General features: G+C 43.2%; 1 protein-coding gene and 1 non-coding gene across 2 annotated transcripts; both read left to right on the top strand.

The window, feature by feature from the left end:
- Positions 1 to 216: 216 nt before the first annotated feature.
- On the top strand, positions 217 to 288 carry TRNAD-GUC (transfer RNA aspartic acid (anticodon GUC)). Its single transcript has one exon. It is a non-coding gene; the product is annotated as a tRNA-Asp (tRNA).
- A 1,894-nt stretch (positions 289 to 2,182) lies between these two features.
- LOC149341998 (putative bifunctional dTTP/UTP pyrophosphatase/methyltransferase protein) lies at positions 2,183 to 8,989 on the top strand. Its single transcript, XM_089544298.1, has 6 exons — positions 2,183 to 2,393; positions 2,583 to 2,717; positions 3,280 to 3,383; positions 4,807 to 4,868; positions 5,790 to 5,886; positions 8,806 to 8,989. Exons 1-6 carry the CDS (start codon positions 2,304 to 2,306, stop codon positions 8,954 to 8,956), a joined length of 639 nt encoding a protein of 212 aa, XP_089400424.1. The 5' UTR covers positions 2,183 to 2,303; the 3' UTR covers positions 8,957 to 8,989.
- Positions 8,990 to 13,553: the final 4,564 nt, after the last annotated feature.

Here is a 13,553-nt window from a genome sequence, read left to right as displayed (position 1 = left end):
AGGCCCGTGTACTGTGCGATGTCAGTGCACGTTAAAGAACCCCAGGTGGTCGAAATTTCCGGAGCCCTCCACTACGGCGTCTCTCATAGCCTTAGTCGCTTTGGGACGTTAAACCCCATAAACCAAACCAAACCACTTATTTAGAACAAAAAGACGCGCGTTTCTACAATAATTTTGTTTCTATGTGACAATATGAACCCTGCTATTTGCAGTAGTTCCTCGTTAGTATAGTGGTCAGTATCCCCGCCTGTCACGCGGGAGACCGGGGTTCGATTCCCCGACGGGGAGGAGTTTTTTTTTTTTTTTTTTTTGCAGCATATCAAAGCCGTTATGATGTATTTACTCGAGGCCAAGTGCGGGGCAGCGCGGTGCGGTGCTCAAATTCTGCAGTGTGTTTCAACCAATATGAAATAAAAGAGTATATTGGTTCATTCATTTCAAGAGTGTTTTGTTTCTTAATCAGCAAACTAGTTCCGACTGATCAGGTTGTCAAGCCCCCTGTTCCTGAAAGGGGGTTGCAATTAATGAACCTGTCAAGGATATGAGACAAAAAGAAAGCAAGAAAAGAACACTGAAAGCTCCAAACTAAAAAAATCTACCCCGCTGAGTAGTGAAAGTAACACCGCGGCGATCGAACCATGAGTTCTCCAAATGTGTGGCTGGCAGCTTTGGCGCTGTTATCTTCACCACCAATAGGTTCCTAAAAGCCTGTATGTGTAGATGTATGCACGAGATGGCCACGAACCACGTGCCAGGATGCTCCTGCCGACTCAGCGATACAGATACGTTCTCATGCAGCTGGATTTTTTTCAGTGCCCTTGGTTTCCCCGCGGCCTTGCACGAAGCCGGAGATCCAGATAAAAATACCGCCAACGTACGTGTAATGAGAGACGGCGCAAAGATAACCAGCTGCTGGAAATGGTGCAGTCGCGCTGCTGCCCGTGCTGAAGTGTATAATAGAATTCTCAACGAGCCGAACTCTGAGCTCTTATACTTGAGAAGTGTGATTTAGAACTGCCTTCGAACATGTCTCTTTCTTTTTGACAGGAATTTTCTCCGGTTTGGACGTTTGCGCAGATATGATCATATCAGATTCGTTTTAAGTTTTTCGCTCTCCAGCATTTCCTGCTTTGTTTAACATTGTCTCACTCATGGAGGGAAGAAAGAGCTTTCTTTTCTCCATGATCTCACTCATGCACGCTTTTTGATAGGAGAGTGTTAGCACAAATTAAAATAGGTTTTATGAGTTTATGGGTCACTTTGTTGGACATAGTATTATCACCGATAGCGGAAATCATAAAACAACTAAGAAGTTTTTGTCAGTTTTTAGATGCGGCAAAATTCAATTCTCGTCGGCGCTGCAAACACACGGAAATCTTGTTCTCAGCTCGCGGAAGACCTAATTCGGCAGGCCCACTCACGAAGCCGCACCTACACGTACTCTTTTCCTCTTCGCTCCTGACTGGGCGGCGCGATAAAGACACGTGGCACACATTCTTAGCGCTCCTGAAGGTTTAGTACACTACAATTTTGGCACATATTCGAAGTGCTGAAGAGCACGCGACTTCATGATACGGCTACGAATATTCAATTCAACATCGAGTCTGCAGTGAAACTCCGTCTACATTCAGGACATCTGCCCAGATTACCGCCACGAAGAAAAAAAAAGTACTCCATTAATTAGACTTTCCTTGTAACCAAAACGAGAAGTTAACCACTAGACGAAATTGTAAGTTCAATAACTTTGATGCCTCTTGCTTGCTTAACGCATTCAAACATTAAAAAGCTGATTCTGCTCACTATTTTGATTGGTCAGAGATCTCTACCCGGTAGTTCCCTCTAGTGCCTATATTAAAAAAAAAAAAAAGAAACAATGATCGGCTTTCAAGTTGTGAGGAGTGGCCTTTACAAGAGCGTGGTTCTTATGGGCGTATATGATATATGCTCTGCGTTGACATTCGCAGGCAAATCAATAATTAGCCGCGCGCCCATTTCCTAAGAACGAACATTTACATTTAAAATTCGCGCGGCTACTAACAGCTTCGTCCTATCCTGGCTTGTTTCACCTCATAGAGTTTTTATACTGTTGTATCATGTTTCATGCCTGAAAAATGATTATGAAATATGATAAATATAATGACTAAATATGCGCAACTTGTGCTCAAGATTAAATCGAAGCCTGCCAATCCAATCCAATCTGTCAGTAAGCGACAGACTTGCAGAGAACTGCTGGTTACGCGCCTAGTTTGTATATTGTTGTGTTATTGTACGCCAGAGTAGAAAGAGCGCGAAAAAAATACGCAATGTTGGAACCGCTCCTCGGCGCGTTAGAGAAGAAGAGAATCATCCTCGCCAGCGCGTCACCGCGTCGAAAAGAAATCCTCAACATGCTGGTGAGTTCAGCACATGAGACGGCGGTTGTAAATGAGACACTTTATCTAGCAAGCTGATTATTTGCTTATAACTAAAATGTCGCAGAACCTAGGGGCAAGTTAAATGGAACATTATGAATACGACTGCTGTCTGTTAAGCTGGCATTAATCGCCCGCTTTTGTGTGCGAACTAAACTGGTACGCTTGTAGGGTTTCCGTTACGACGTGGTGGCCTCCAGCTTCGAGGAGAACCTGGACAAAAATGCGTTCTCTCCTGCTCAATACTGCATTCGGACAGCTGAAGGCAAAGCCAGAGATGTCGCCAGATCCCTTCAAGAGAAGAAAGTGAGTGAGTCTGCTCAAACTTGTACGAAAGTAGTCGTAATAGCTAGCAAAAAAAATACAAGGTCGGTTTACGTCTCCTATTTACCAACTGCTGAAATTCCTTCCATTACTATTCTGAAATTAGGTCCGTGTGTTTGCCATTGAATGATTGGCATTTAAACTGAGCGAAATATTTTTGCTTTGCTTTTGCCCGTTATTGGTACGAATGGTTCATCTGTTATTAAAAAATTGCCCCATTGCTGTGTAATGTTCGTCTAATTAAGTTTTATCCTTAGCAGAGAATCCGCATTTAAATTGTAGTTTGTGTAACCATTATTATTGCGCGAAATTAAAATAGTAGCGTTGTTCCTCTGCCTTAAGTAATGCAGGCTTTGGAACTTAAAGGAAAGTACTCGTTTAGACAAGTCTTGATTTGGTTATAGGATGGTGCGACTTAATGCTTACATTCTGTTGTCTATCAACTGATGTCCTGTTTAGCAAATGCCGCAGTGTGTGCTGACGGGAGGTATGTATTTGTGCTTGCTGCAAAATGTTAATCAATTGATTCTTTTTTTGCTTCAAGGAAATAGTTGACCTGGTCATAGGTGCTGACACTGTTGTTGTGAAAGGAAACACTTTATATGAGAAACCGGGAGACAGCAATGATGCGGAACGTATGTTGACTGAGTATGTTTTATTTTTCTATTATATAGTGCCTATAACACAGTGTTGGTGTTACTTGTTTATTCTGATACAAAAACCTGTAGTCCTACACATTTAGTAATCATCAGTGAAACTTGCAGAAAGATCAGAGAGTCACGGGACAAAATAGTAAGAGCAATGAAGCAAAATTGCACAGTGATGTACCTCTACAACCCTATCTTAAATCATTTCTTGTAAGGCCTTCTTCAATGTGGCTGATATGTCGCCCCTAGTGAACATTCCGAACTGGTCCAACTGGTTCTTGGAACAATTCCCAATTGGTTCCAGCTGGTACCAATTGGTTCCATTTGGAACCAACTAGGAATTGTTAACCACTAGTTGGATTTTGGTGCATTTAACTAAAAACTTCAAAACAGCTGTAACATTTGAATGTTATCAGGAAGCTATCTAAAACGTTGGCGAAGAGAAAATTAACGATAAGGCACCAGTATGATGTACAGGTGCCGTCAAAAGTAAATGGAAGGCAATTTTAACGAAAAAATTTAAGCATTGCCCCCCAATTCATGTTTCCTTGAATACATATATGCAGCCTAATTGCGATTTTGCGAATTGCACTGTGCCCCAACAAACATGGGCCATTATTCTTTATATTTAAAGAAATTCAATTTTTTAGACAATGTCGCCTTCCATTTACTTTTGACTGCGAGTGTACAGTGGGGCATGTTGTGTGGCCAGAGTGAAGCTGTTGCATGCAGCAGTGCTAACTGGCTAATGTGATTCAAGTTGCTGTGCCTGTGCCATTTATTTTTGTAGAAGGTGACTGCTGCCTGTCAATATAGGACTGTAGTAGTCTGACAACACAACCAAGGTCGATGTAGGTGCACTTTTTATTGCGTAAGCAATACTGCACCAGGTTTCAAGCCGTTGCATAGCTCCCGGCAGTGGCCACGGTTGACCTTCAGCCCAGGCGGCAGGACCGTCGCTGCGCCTCTGCCGCGCGCCTAGTCGTGCGCTCTTGACGAATGTGTCGGAATGTGGAGAGAGGAAGCGGGAGGGAAACGGGGAATAAGTACGCGCATTCGCCTGGCGCAAAACAGTTGCTGCTTGCTTACGCAACTTGCCCAGTTTAACCAGAGCTAAACCTCAGCTAATTTTTTTATAATGAAAGTTGTAAAATTTTGGTTTTTAATCATTATTGAACACATTTGTAAGCTGCCATTCTGAATGGTGAAATGGTTAAGTGCTCAAGAATTCAGCTTCAGTATTACGTTTTCTATTTTTTAGTAACTACCACTTTCATTTAAAGCTTCCCAAAAACAAGTACTTACTGCTTCCTGTGTCTTGATACCTTACGAAAAATGTGTAATGTGTAGTTTGGTATATTTAATGAAGCTTTTGCTTCCTCATTTTCTGTTGAGTAACGGCTGATATCATCTGCTCCCTTTAGGCTCAGTGGACAAGGACACATTGTGCAGACTGGTGTAGCTCTTTACTATCGTTGCCAAGATGGTAAGTTGGCGGCATAAGCTTGTGCTGTGAAATATACAGGTGAGGCTTTTTGAATGATGCAACTACTTAACTCGGCCATAATGGTAATTGCTATCATTGGAACTGCTGAAAGGTTTTGTTTTCATGGTGTTTTCTTCCTGAACTGTATTGTTGTTGGCATTGTGGTTTCTTATGCTAACCCTTTGAGGTGCCATTTATCACTTCAATAGAAATCAAATATTTTTAGGCTTAAATAGCACATCCAGGCCTCAAATATGGCATTTTGTTAGTCTTCCAACAGAAAACAATAATAACTAACTTTTTTTTCACACACATACAAAATTTCTTACAAACTGTAATATTAAACAACCAGGATATGCGAATTCAACACCCTAGTGATTGTGGATTCATTTTGCATATCAGATATGCTCGTGACCTAAGAAATGTGGAAAAAAGTAGACATCAGTACTAGTGGCAAAATCTGACAGCAAGAAAATGTCAGAAGATATGCTACTAAGCTGACTGTTTGTGAAATATGTTTTGCTATGTTCGCTAGTTACTATAAAAAGGCGCGCTGTTTGCAAGCTGAAGGATTCTAAGTTTGCCTGAACTGCAGAAATTGGTACTAGGTAGAGCACACTGAGATAAAGCTGTGTACACACTTGTGTACAGCACCTTAAAAAGGGTTAACTTTTTCATGATTGCTTCAAGTTTAGTATGCTCTGCTATGTTGAATTCTATTCGTATGAGAAGGCTCTGGGAACATGTTTTTATTGTTGTGCTATGATCTGTTAGGTTTATGAGAAGTTTCTGGCAATATCTTTTTATTCTTCGTGTGCTATGATGTGTGTGGTTTATGTGAAGGCTCTGGGAACATGTTTTTATTCTTATTGTGCTATGACCTGTTTGGTTTTCCTTTGTGCTGTCGTTCCTTTATTTAAGATTTTAGAAGCGTGACTTTTCACGAAACAACTGAGGTCTTCATGGCTCCTATCACCCAAGAAATTATTAAAGCCTATGTGAAGACTGGAGAGCCACTGTGAGTAAATTTTTAAAAATCCACAATTTTGCTTTGTTAGTTTTTAATCGTACATGATTCAAATTCATGGTTCAAGAAAGAGTAAGCGTGCTGCGAAAATATAGAGCGATTCACTGTCACGAAAATAAATTTCTTTTCAAAAGTCATACACTCCTTTGTCGTAAATTCTTTGTATTGAGGTCAGTGCACAACAGTGGCTGGATGGTTATTTGTTTGCCTTGCTGGGATCCTTAGCATTCTTTATGTCGAGACAGACTGTAATCCTTTGAAACGTCCACTTGATATTATTATTCAGTGATTAATGACATTTATTTCGGCCTTAGAAGGCTAGAGTACTGTACTAGAAAGACAGAAGGCCCATATTAGGAGATCTAGTGCACCAAACTAAAAAATGAAAAGGGAAGAAACCAAAGAGCATAATAACACATTTGGAGCAGTTAAGCGCACAAATGGAATGCAACTCGATGGCAAATCCTTTGATGTCTGCTGGGTCGAAGCCGGGCCTAGTGCCGCTCCGAATCAAGTGCTGCATGGGGTTGGTGAGGGGTAGAAATGACTGCCACATTTGGATGTGGCTGTCAGCAAAATGCTGAGGTTATGTTAGCACTGCTGCATGTTTTACCATTGTGCTCTACTGCGCTCTGGGCTGTTCTTGTGTTGCTCTACTTTGCACAAAACAGCGACATGTAAATTATCGTGAAGCAAAGTACAAAAAATTCCATCGTAAAAATTTCCTTTTGTTTGTGCAGTTCGTTTTCCTTGCCACTCGCCCCTGCCTTAGTTTTGTAGTGTGTTTTAATACATGCATTATTATCATGCCTTGCATACCATTGTCTACTTGGCAGGAGATGGATTCTGTGCTTTCTTCTTTGCATCATTTTCTAACTCATGAAAGCCATAATCTTGAAATTGTGCTTGCTAGTTATTAGCTATAATCTGGTAATGCAGTTGCAAGTGACCGCTGTCCTCACTATGGTTTTGGTACAGCTGTGCGTCTTCAGGGATGCTCTCTTATTGCTGTATTGAGATGGGAAGCAAGCCTTTGTTGACGTGTTTAACCCAGTATTCATATATCCATATCCAGCACCTACAATTTACTAATCATACTTTCTAAGGCCTCAGAATTTTCTGCATTCACACCCTGTTCAGGGTGTGATTTCTAGTATCATTTACTGTAACTGCAAAGAGCTGTGTGCATTAAGTCTCCCCCAATTTGAAGGGAGACAATCAAGTTGCCAGGTGCGTTGAAGTGGGCAGCTGGAATTTTTGATGCATAGGTCAGGGTTTGGTACCTTGTTAATTAACTGGCTTGTATGCTAAAATTAATGGATCATAAGTACAGTATATATGACTGTGCAGATAACTTGGGACATTTCTGCTGACTCTTTTCAAAATGAATGAGGCTAAAAACTTTTGAAGGAGACTGAGGCGTAGAGGCACAGTAGATAGGGATGTGTCAGTGTTTCTTAGTTCATGTGTCGAACAAACGTTCTTAAAAAAAAAAAAGTTCCTCAGTGTTAGAGGGGTAGCAGTTCGAGCCCTGGCTCAACCCTTGTTTTTTCCAGTGCAATTGTTTTTCTTTCTTCAGAGGCATTGCGTAATGATGGCGGAGTGACATGACGACCCTGTGCACCAGAGAGGAATTGTGTAGTGACGTCATCATTGTTGTCCTGTATCATCGTTGTGGGATGTTTGAATTACCCGTGCTAGGTCTCGTGGCTGTGATGTCACCACCCTCTCGGCCAATCCCGATTTTCTTAACATCCCAACACAGCCTGGTTTCTCTGCTGAATGGGACCCGTAACGTTGTCGTTTTAAAAGGGTAAATTGAACTGAGGCAGTCTTCTGCGTTAGTTTATTTCTTGATTTCCTTGTACTTTGAGAATTGCTTGCGTTCTGCGACACTGTTGGGTGCACAGCATCATTGATGGCGATGACTGTGAGTCGTGCCTCTTCGTGACATTGCGTAATACATATAATTCTTGTTGGAGATATGCGTCTCTTTTGAAATCAAGCCGGAGTGTACAAGCCTAAAAGACAGAAAAAATGGAATCTAGGAAGGAGTGGACGTTTATGCCTGCGAAGATGTTTCTGCATGAAGGCAAATTTAAGCACGCTCTTCCATTCGGTCGTGTTCATACTCGCTCTTTCTCCATGATATGTGTCAGCAGTCACTGGCGCAAATCTAACGGCCGTCACAAACGCATGTCTCCATTGCAGAGAGCACTGGTCAAATAAGCAGATTTCGTGGCGCTGTCGTGTGGTACTTTTTCTATTTTGCTGGTGTTTCTTTTTGTTATAGGCCGTTGAAGAAACTGTACAAAAGATTAACCTTGTTGCAAAAACCCAGTTAGCTGTTTCTCAAGGTCATCTGCAACTTTCAAGTTGATACTTTGTCCCTTACGCTAATGTTTCAGACGTTAGCGAATAACTTTAACATGTCAGCTGAGCCCAATTAAAAAAAAAAATTGCTGGAGACTACGTCGCATGACTGCTAACCTTCTGCTAGTTTCACTCTCCGTACAGGATGTTCAATCTTCTTAAAATCTTGGTTAACTTTAGTTGAAATGTCTTGCATAATTTGACCTTCAGAGTGAAGTGAATAAAAGAGAAAAGGCATTGACTTTTTTTTTATTTGATGCATAAAGAGTGAATGCCTACAAAATACGCTTTTTATCCTATGACCATTGCAGTGGAAGTGACTTGTGTGACATAGGTTTTGAATTTTTTTAGACCACGAAAGAGCACACACAAACGAGGGCAAGGGAAGACAACACAGAGGTGTATGTCTCCCCTTGTCCTCGGTCGTGCGCTGTCATTCATGGTCTAAAGAAATGTAGCTCCATCTACATTTAAGTTTTTTAAGTTTTAAGTGATTTTAAGTTTTGAAGGGTACAACTCGCTTCTGCTTTTGTGCAGGGACAAGGCTGGAGCCTATGCAATCCAAGGCAAAGGAGGGAGCCTTGTGGAAAAAATTGTGGGCGACTTCTACAACGTTATGGGCTTCCCCTTGCACAGGTTCTGCAAAGAGCTTGGCGCCTTGTACACTAAACTTGGTGAAGTGAAATAATAAAGCGCTGAACGCACTTTAAACTGCTGTAAACTGTTGTAGGGTTTTCCTTAAATTGCTTGTGCTTTTCTGTAGGTAATTATTTTCTTTCAGGCAAATGCAGTCAAGCACAATTATTCTGCCTTGATTTTGCTCATGTATTCCACATTCGTGTTGTAAGTGAGCGGCTCAATTGATCAGCTGTGGGTTTTTGACAGCGATAAGAGTATGAAACAGTATGAAAGGCAACATATATGCATTGTAATCACCGTTCCGGAGGCTGCTATTTTGTTCATATTGCACGAACCTGTGGTCCGTTGCAGTAATGAGTTGAAGCACTGTCGAATGCTGGTCGTACTGATTACTCTTGCATGCAGTCCGGGAGCTGTGCCATGCCCAAGATGCCATTTTCAGTATGAAGATGCAAATATGGACAGGTATGCATTTAGAACTAGGACTATCAAGTTCCGGACGGGGGTCAGTCACCTGACTGCTGCACAGGCTCGAACTGCGAGCAGCTAGTCATCTTCAAGTCTTCCTGCAAAGAGATCGGGTGTCACGTCGGCCGGCCATCTGACGGGTGGTTTGTGGGTCGGAACTGCGGTTATGTCATCGGTGTACATTGACTTTTACTTCAAGCCTTGTTCAAGTAGAGGTTTGCAGAGACAGTCATGACTAGTTCTGAAAAAAAAAAAAAATTGTGTGTGCGCGCACACGTGCGTGCACGTGTGCGTGTGTGTGTGTGTCACCTAAGACTACAAAAAATAGGCTTTTTGAGTTAGAACAGCGCTTTTTCGTAGCATCAGAATACAGCATGCAGAATACAGTACATCAGAATACAGCTAGGACGTGCTAACTAGCAGGCTGGTTAACTAATATTCAATAGTTAACTTTTGAACTATTACTGTTAGGCTCTTTATTATTGCGTGGTGTGTAGCCCACTCTAAGTAGTAGTATACATATCAGTATTTAGAATTTCAAAAACGCGGTTGCCCTCGATGCTGTGACGCAAAAAATTTTGCCTAAATGATGCCAAAATACATCTGCATCTGAGAAGTTGCAAGCGAAGCAACCTCTTCAGTGTACGTAACTTGCAGAAATTTATAGGGTTACAGTGCCAAGGGTAATTGCGTTTTAAAAATTCCAGAAACTGATATGGATGTTACTTGCGGTGGGCTACACGCCTTTCAATAATTAAGGAGCCTAGCAGTAATAGTTAAAAAGTGGACTATACATTATTTGTTAACCAGCCTGCTAGTTAACACTTCTTATATGGTTCCTGGTGCACTACACTGCTGACAATGCTATGCTTGAAAAATCGCTGTTCTACTTCAATAAGCCTGCTTGTAAAAATTGTGTAGTCCTAGGTGAGACACCCTCTATATATTTTGACTTGAAAGAGCACGCTGTACATGAGAGAACGATGCCCGCTGCTCTCCAGCCTCTGACGATCTTTTAGAAACCTTGCTGAGAGTGAGAAGTTTGCTTACAGATGCTGGGACGCATGCGCAAGCTTCTCGCACAGCCGTGCTCAGCTGCTCTAATATTGATATTAACGTGGGCGCACTTGGAGTGACGCATGACACCGAGCGCACATTGCAGTTTTCGTGCATTCTTTCCCAAGCGTGGATCTGATGGCGCAGTGACTCGAGCTGCATTCTCCGCAATTCACTGGTTCCGAGACACAAGGCTGGTGCTTCAAACAATCTATTTGCGTTTGTAGCGGTAGCCTTTGGCAAGTCTCGGATAACAAAAGGTGGCGACTGTACGCGACATAGCGAGCGATGCGAAGATTGAAAAGTTGAGCATGTAGCAAAGTGTGATAACCATATTTGCAAGATAATAGTTTGGCTGTATATGCAAAGTGTTTGACAGTACGCTGCGACTTACTATAGCGGTGATGTTTTTATGTGTGACGGCGTGTCTGAATTCGTGGATCAGTGCCTCGTATACCTCACATTTACTGTACTAAATTTACACAGGTACTTACTGTACGTTCGCTTCATATTCTCTCGTTTGTGGAATAACGTACTCATGATCCATAAATTTTTTCTCTCTAGGAACTATACTAATAACTCCCCCTACTATTCATAGAGTGTATGCCATAATCGTCTACTGCCTGGTCTCCAACTTGCTTCTTGCCTGCCTTGGCATCGAAATCTCCCATCTGTACAGAGGACTGTGTTTTTACGTTCATTGCTGATTCCACGTCTTCTAAGAAGGTTTTGACAACCTGGTAATCATGGCTGAATGTAGGCGTGTAATCCTGTACCACCTTCAGTTTGTAACTCTTACTAAGCTTAATTACGATAACTGCCACCCTCTCGTTAATGCTGTAGAATTTCTCTATGTTGCCAGCAGTGGCGAAGCCAGAAATTTTGTTCGGGGGGGGGGGGGGGGGCTCATGTTGCAGCGCGGCCTCCTCATAGAATTTGTGGAGGGATCTAACGGTCTAACGGAAGAATACTAGCTGTATTGCCGTTGACAATGCCATTGTGCATTAGATAAGGCTAAGCACTATCTAGACAAGTCAAATATGTATTTTTTAAAATAAAAGAATGTATTCATATGTCTTAAAAATCGTGGAAGACATAACTGATGCCAATGTTTCCATAATCTTGTGTATTTAATGAGTAAACAAAAAATCACACGAAGTCTAGAACTATATGTCAGTCCGAAACCAGCAAAGCAGTGCATGCCACTAATATGAAAGACGTAAAGGCCATGAATGAGCAAGTAAAAGACAAATATTTTATTGAATCTTTGTTGTTCAAGAACCTTTACACTTTTGTACATATGCAACGGCCAGGGAAAAGTCTCAAAGACGCTGTCCTTCGTTTGTGCAGCATCAGCTGTCACCGGTCGTGTACTGCGAGTAATTGCGCAGAAATATTAATCGCAACAACGAGCACATGCATAAACGAGGAGTTCTGCAAAATATGCAAAAATGTGCAAAATATAGGAATAATAAATTAATTGAAATTCCCGGTTTGAAAATCTAAAGCACAATTTTTGAAATCCCAGCGCAACTTTCGCGTCAAAAGTTTATGGGAACTTTATACCGATTAAGTTTTGGAATTGAAATGAGTGGCTCCGTATACTTTACGGCCGCCGCGAGGTGCCGCGTTGGAATTGAAATGAGTGGCTCCGTAGACTTTACGGCCGCCGCGAGGTGCCGCGGCGAGCCCGCTTGCCATTGATAGGCCCTTGAAACTTTGTGCTAGGATGGGGTCTCCTTGCGTTACGTGAGTCCAGGTGAATGGGCGTTGCCGCGAAATCCAACCCGAGTTAGCAATGTTCGCGCCAAAAATGTATTTTCTAGTCTGAAACAGACACTGTAGGTGACAAAATCCAGCATGACTTCCGGCGCCGGTGGTTGTTTTGGTCAGTAGTGTGTGAGAGTTCGAAAAAATTTCGGGGGGGCTGAAGCCCTGGTGGCGTCTAGCGCTTTAGCATGGCAGATATCCCTTGGCATCACAGCGAATCCCCCCTCTTTGTCCGAAGTCAGCAGCGAGAGTGAATGTTCTTTCAAGTACTTCACCGTACGTCTGACAGGGAGGCCTCTGTTGCGCGACTTGCAGCGCGCGACCACGTCCGCTCCGTGTGCGACGCACCATGGCCCTTTCTTGCTCCGTAGCCGCCCGCGCTACTTGTCACACCATGACCAGGAGTTCCGGTGTAGTTTTCCTCGGCTGCACACAGTACTTCGTACCGTGACTTAAAACTTCCCGGACCGAGTGAGGCAGCGATGCGAGCCCTCTGGTGTGGATGATGTTTCCAGGCGCTTTCCTTCACCGTTCCACTTCTTTTCACTGTGACACTGGCGCGTAGCTTAGGCAAGATGACGCTCCACATGGTCTCGGTGTATCTGCCGACGACATCTCTAAGCTTTGCTATCTCGGCTGCCTGAATTATCTCGCGAACCAGCTGCTCGGCGTGTTTATTGATAACTTTACATTGTGCATACTGATATATTTGTCGATGCTAGAAGCGTGTCCCACCAGGCATCGGGTCCAGGAGCACCGCCGCAGTGCCGAAGGAGGAAGGAAACGTGGGCCGGAGTCGGGGAGTAAGCGAAGTGAAGGGAAAAAACTGTATTCACATATTTACATTAATTACATAGAGCGGGACTGAGAATGGCTCTCAGTGGAAGGGGAACGTCTTCGTCAACCGTAGTCGACTGGAGCTAGCAGGCCTCCCTCGGCCACACTCACGGCCGAGTTAAATATCGTTCGGTTTCCCCAGATCCCTGGCTGGGGAATAATGGTCGACGAGCACTGTCCAATCGGATGGACCGAAGGGGACGTTCTTGTTACCGCCCACGTTTGGGCAGGTGCGGGTTTTTTTCACTCTCTCGCAGCTGGTTGATGAGAGGAGGAGATGCTGACCCATCCAGCGCTGCGGGATAGGAATCTCCCGAAGTCCTCCAGCAGGTGAATAAACTTGCTTCCCCGCCGAATGCCCAGAACGCGAGTCGGGGCCACAGAATTCTTCAATTATCCGCCAGCGTGACCGGCGCCGGCTCGTCGCCTTGGTGTGGTCGCTCGGACAATAACTCCGGCGCGTCCCCGGCCTTCGCCTCTATAGTGGTCACCTCCGTTCAAGGAATTTCGCTGGG

This window comes from Amblyomma mixtum, chromosome 5 (assembly GCF_055824585.1).
Source record: "Amblyomma mixtum isolate Tamu chromosome 5, ASM5582458v1, whole genome shotgun sequence".
In the NCBI taxonomy this organism is placed as follows: domain Eukaryota; kingdom Metazoa; phylum Arthropoda; class Arachnida; order Ixodida; family Ixodidae; genus Amblyomma; species Amblyomma mixtum.
The sequence above is the reverse complement of the archived record's forward strand: the minus strand, read 5'-3'. Positions and strand labels throughout refer to the sequence as shown.

What these genes read in the sequence shown, in the direction of transcription:
- LOC149341998 (XM_089544298.1), top strand. Translation starts at nt 2,304, where the DNA reads ATGTTGGAACCGCTCCTCGGCGCGTTAGAGAAGAAGAGAATCATCCTC. An exon ending in AAGAAATCCTCAACATGCTG is followed by an intron (nt 2,394 to 2,582) that starts GTGAGTTCAGCA and finishes GTACGCTTGTAG; the next exon opens with GGTTTCCGTTACGACGTGGT. An exon ending in GCGGAACGTATGTTGACTGA is followed by an intron (nt 3,384 to 4,806) that starts GTATGTTTTATT and finishes TGCTCCCTTTAG; the next exon opens with GCTCAGTGGACAAGGACACA.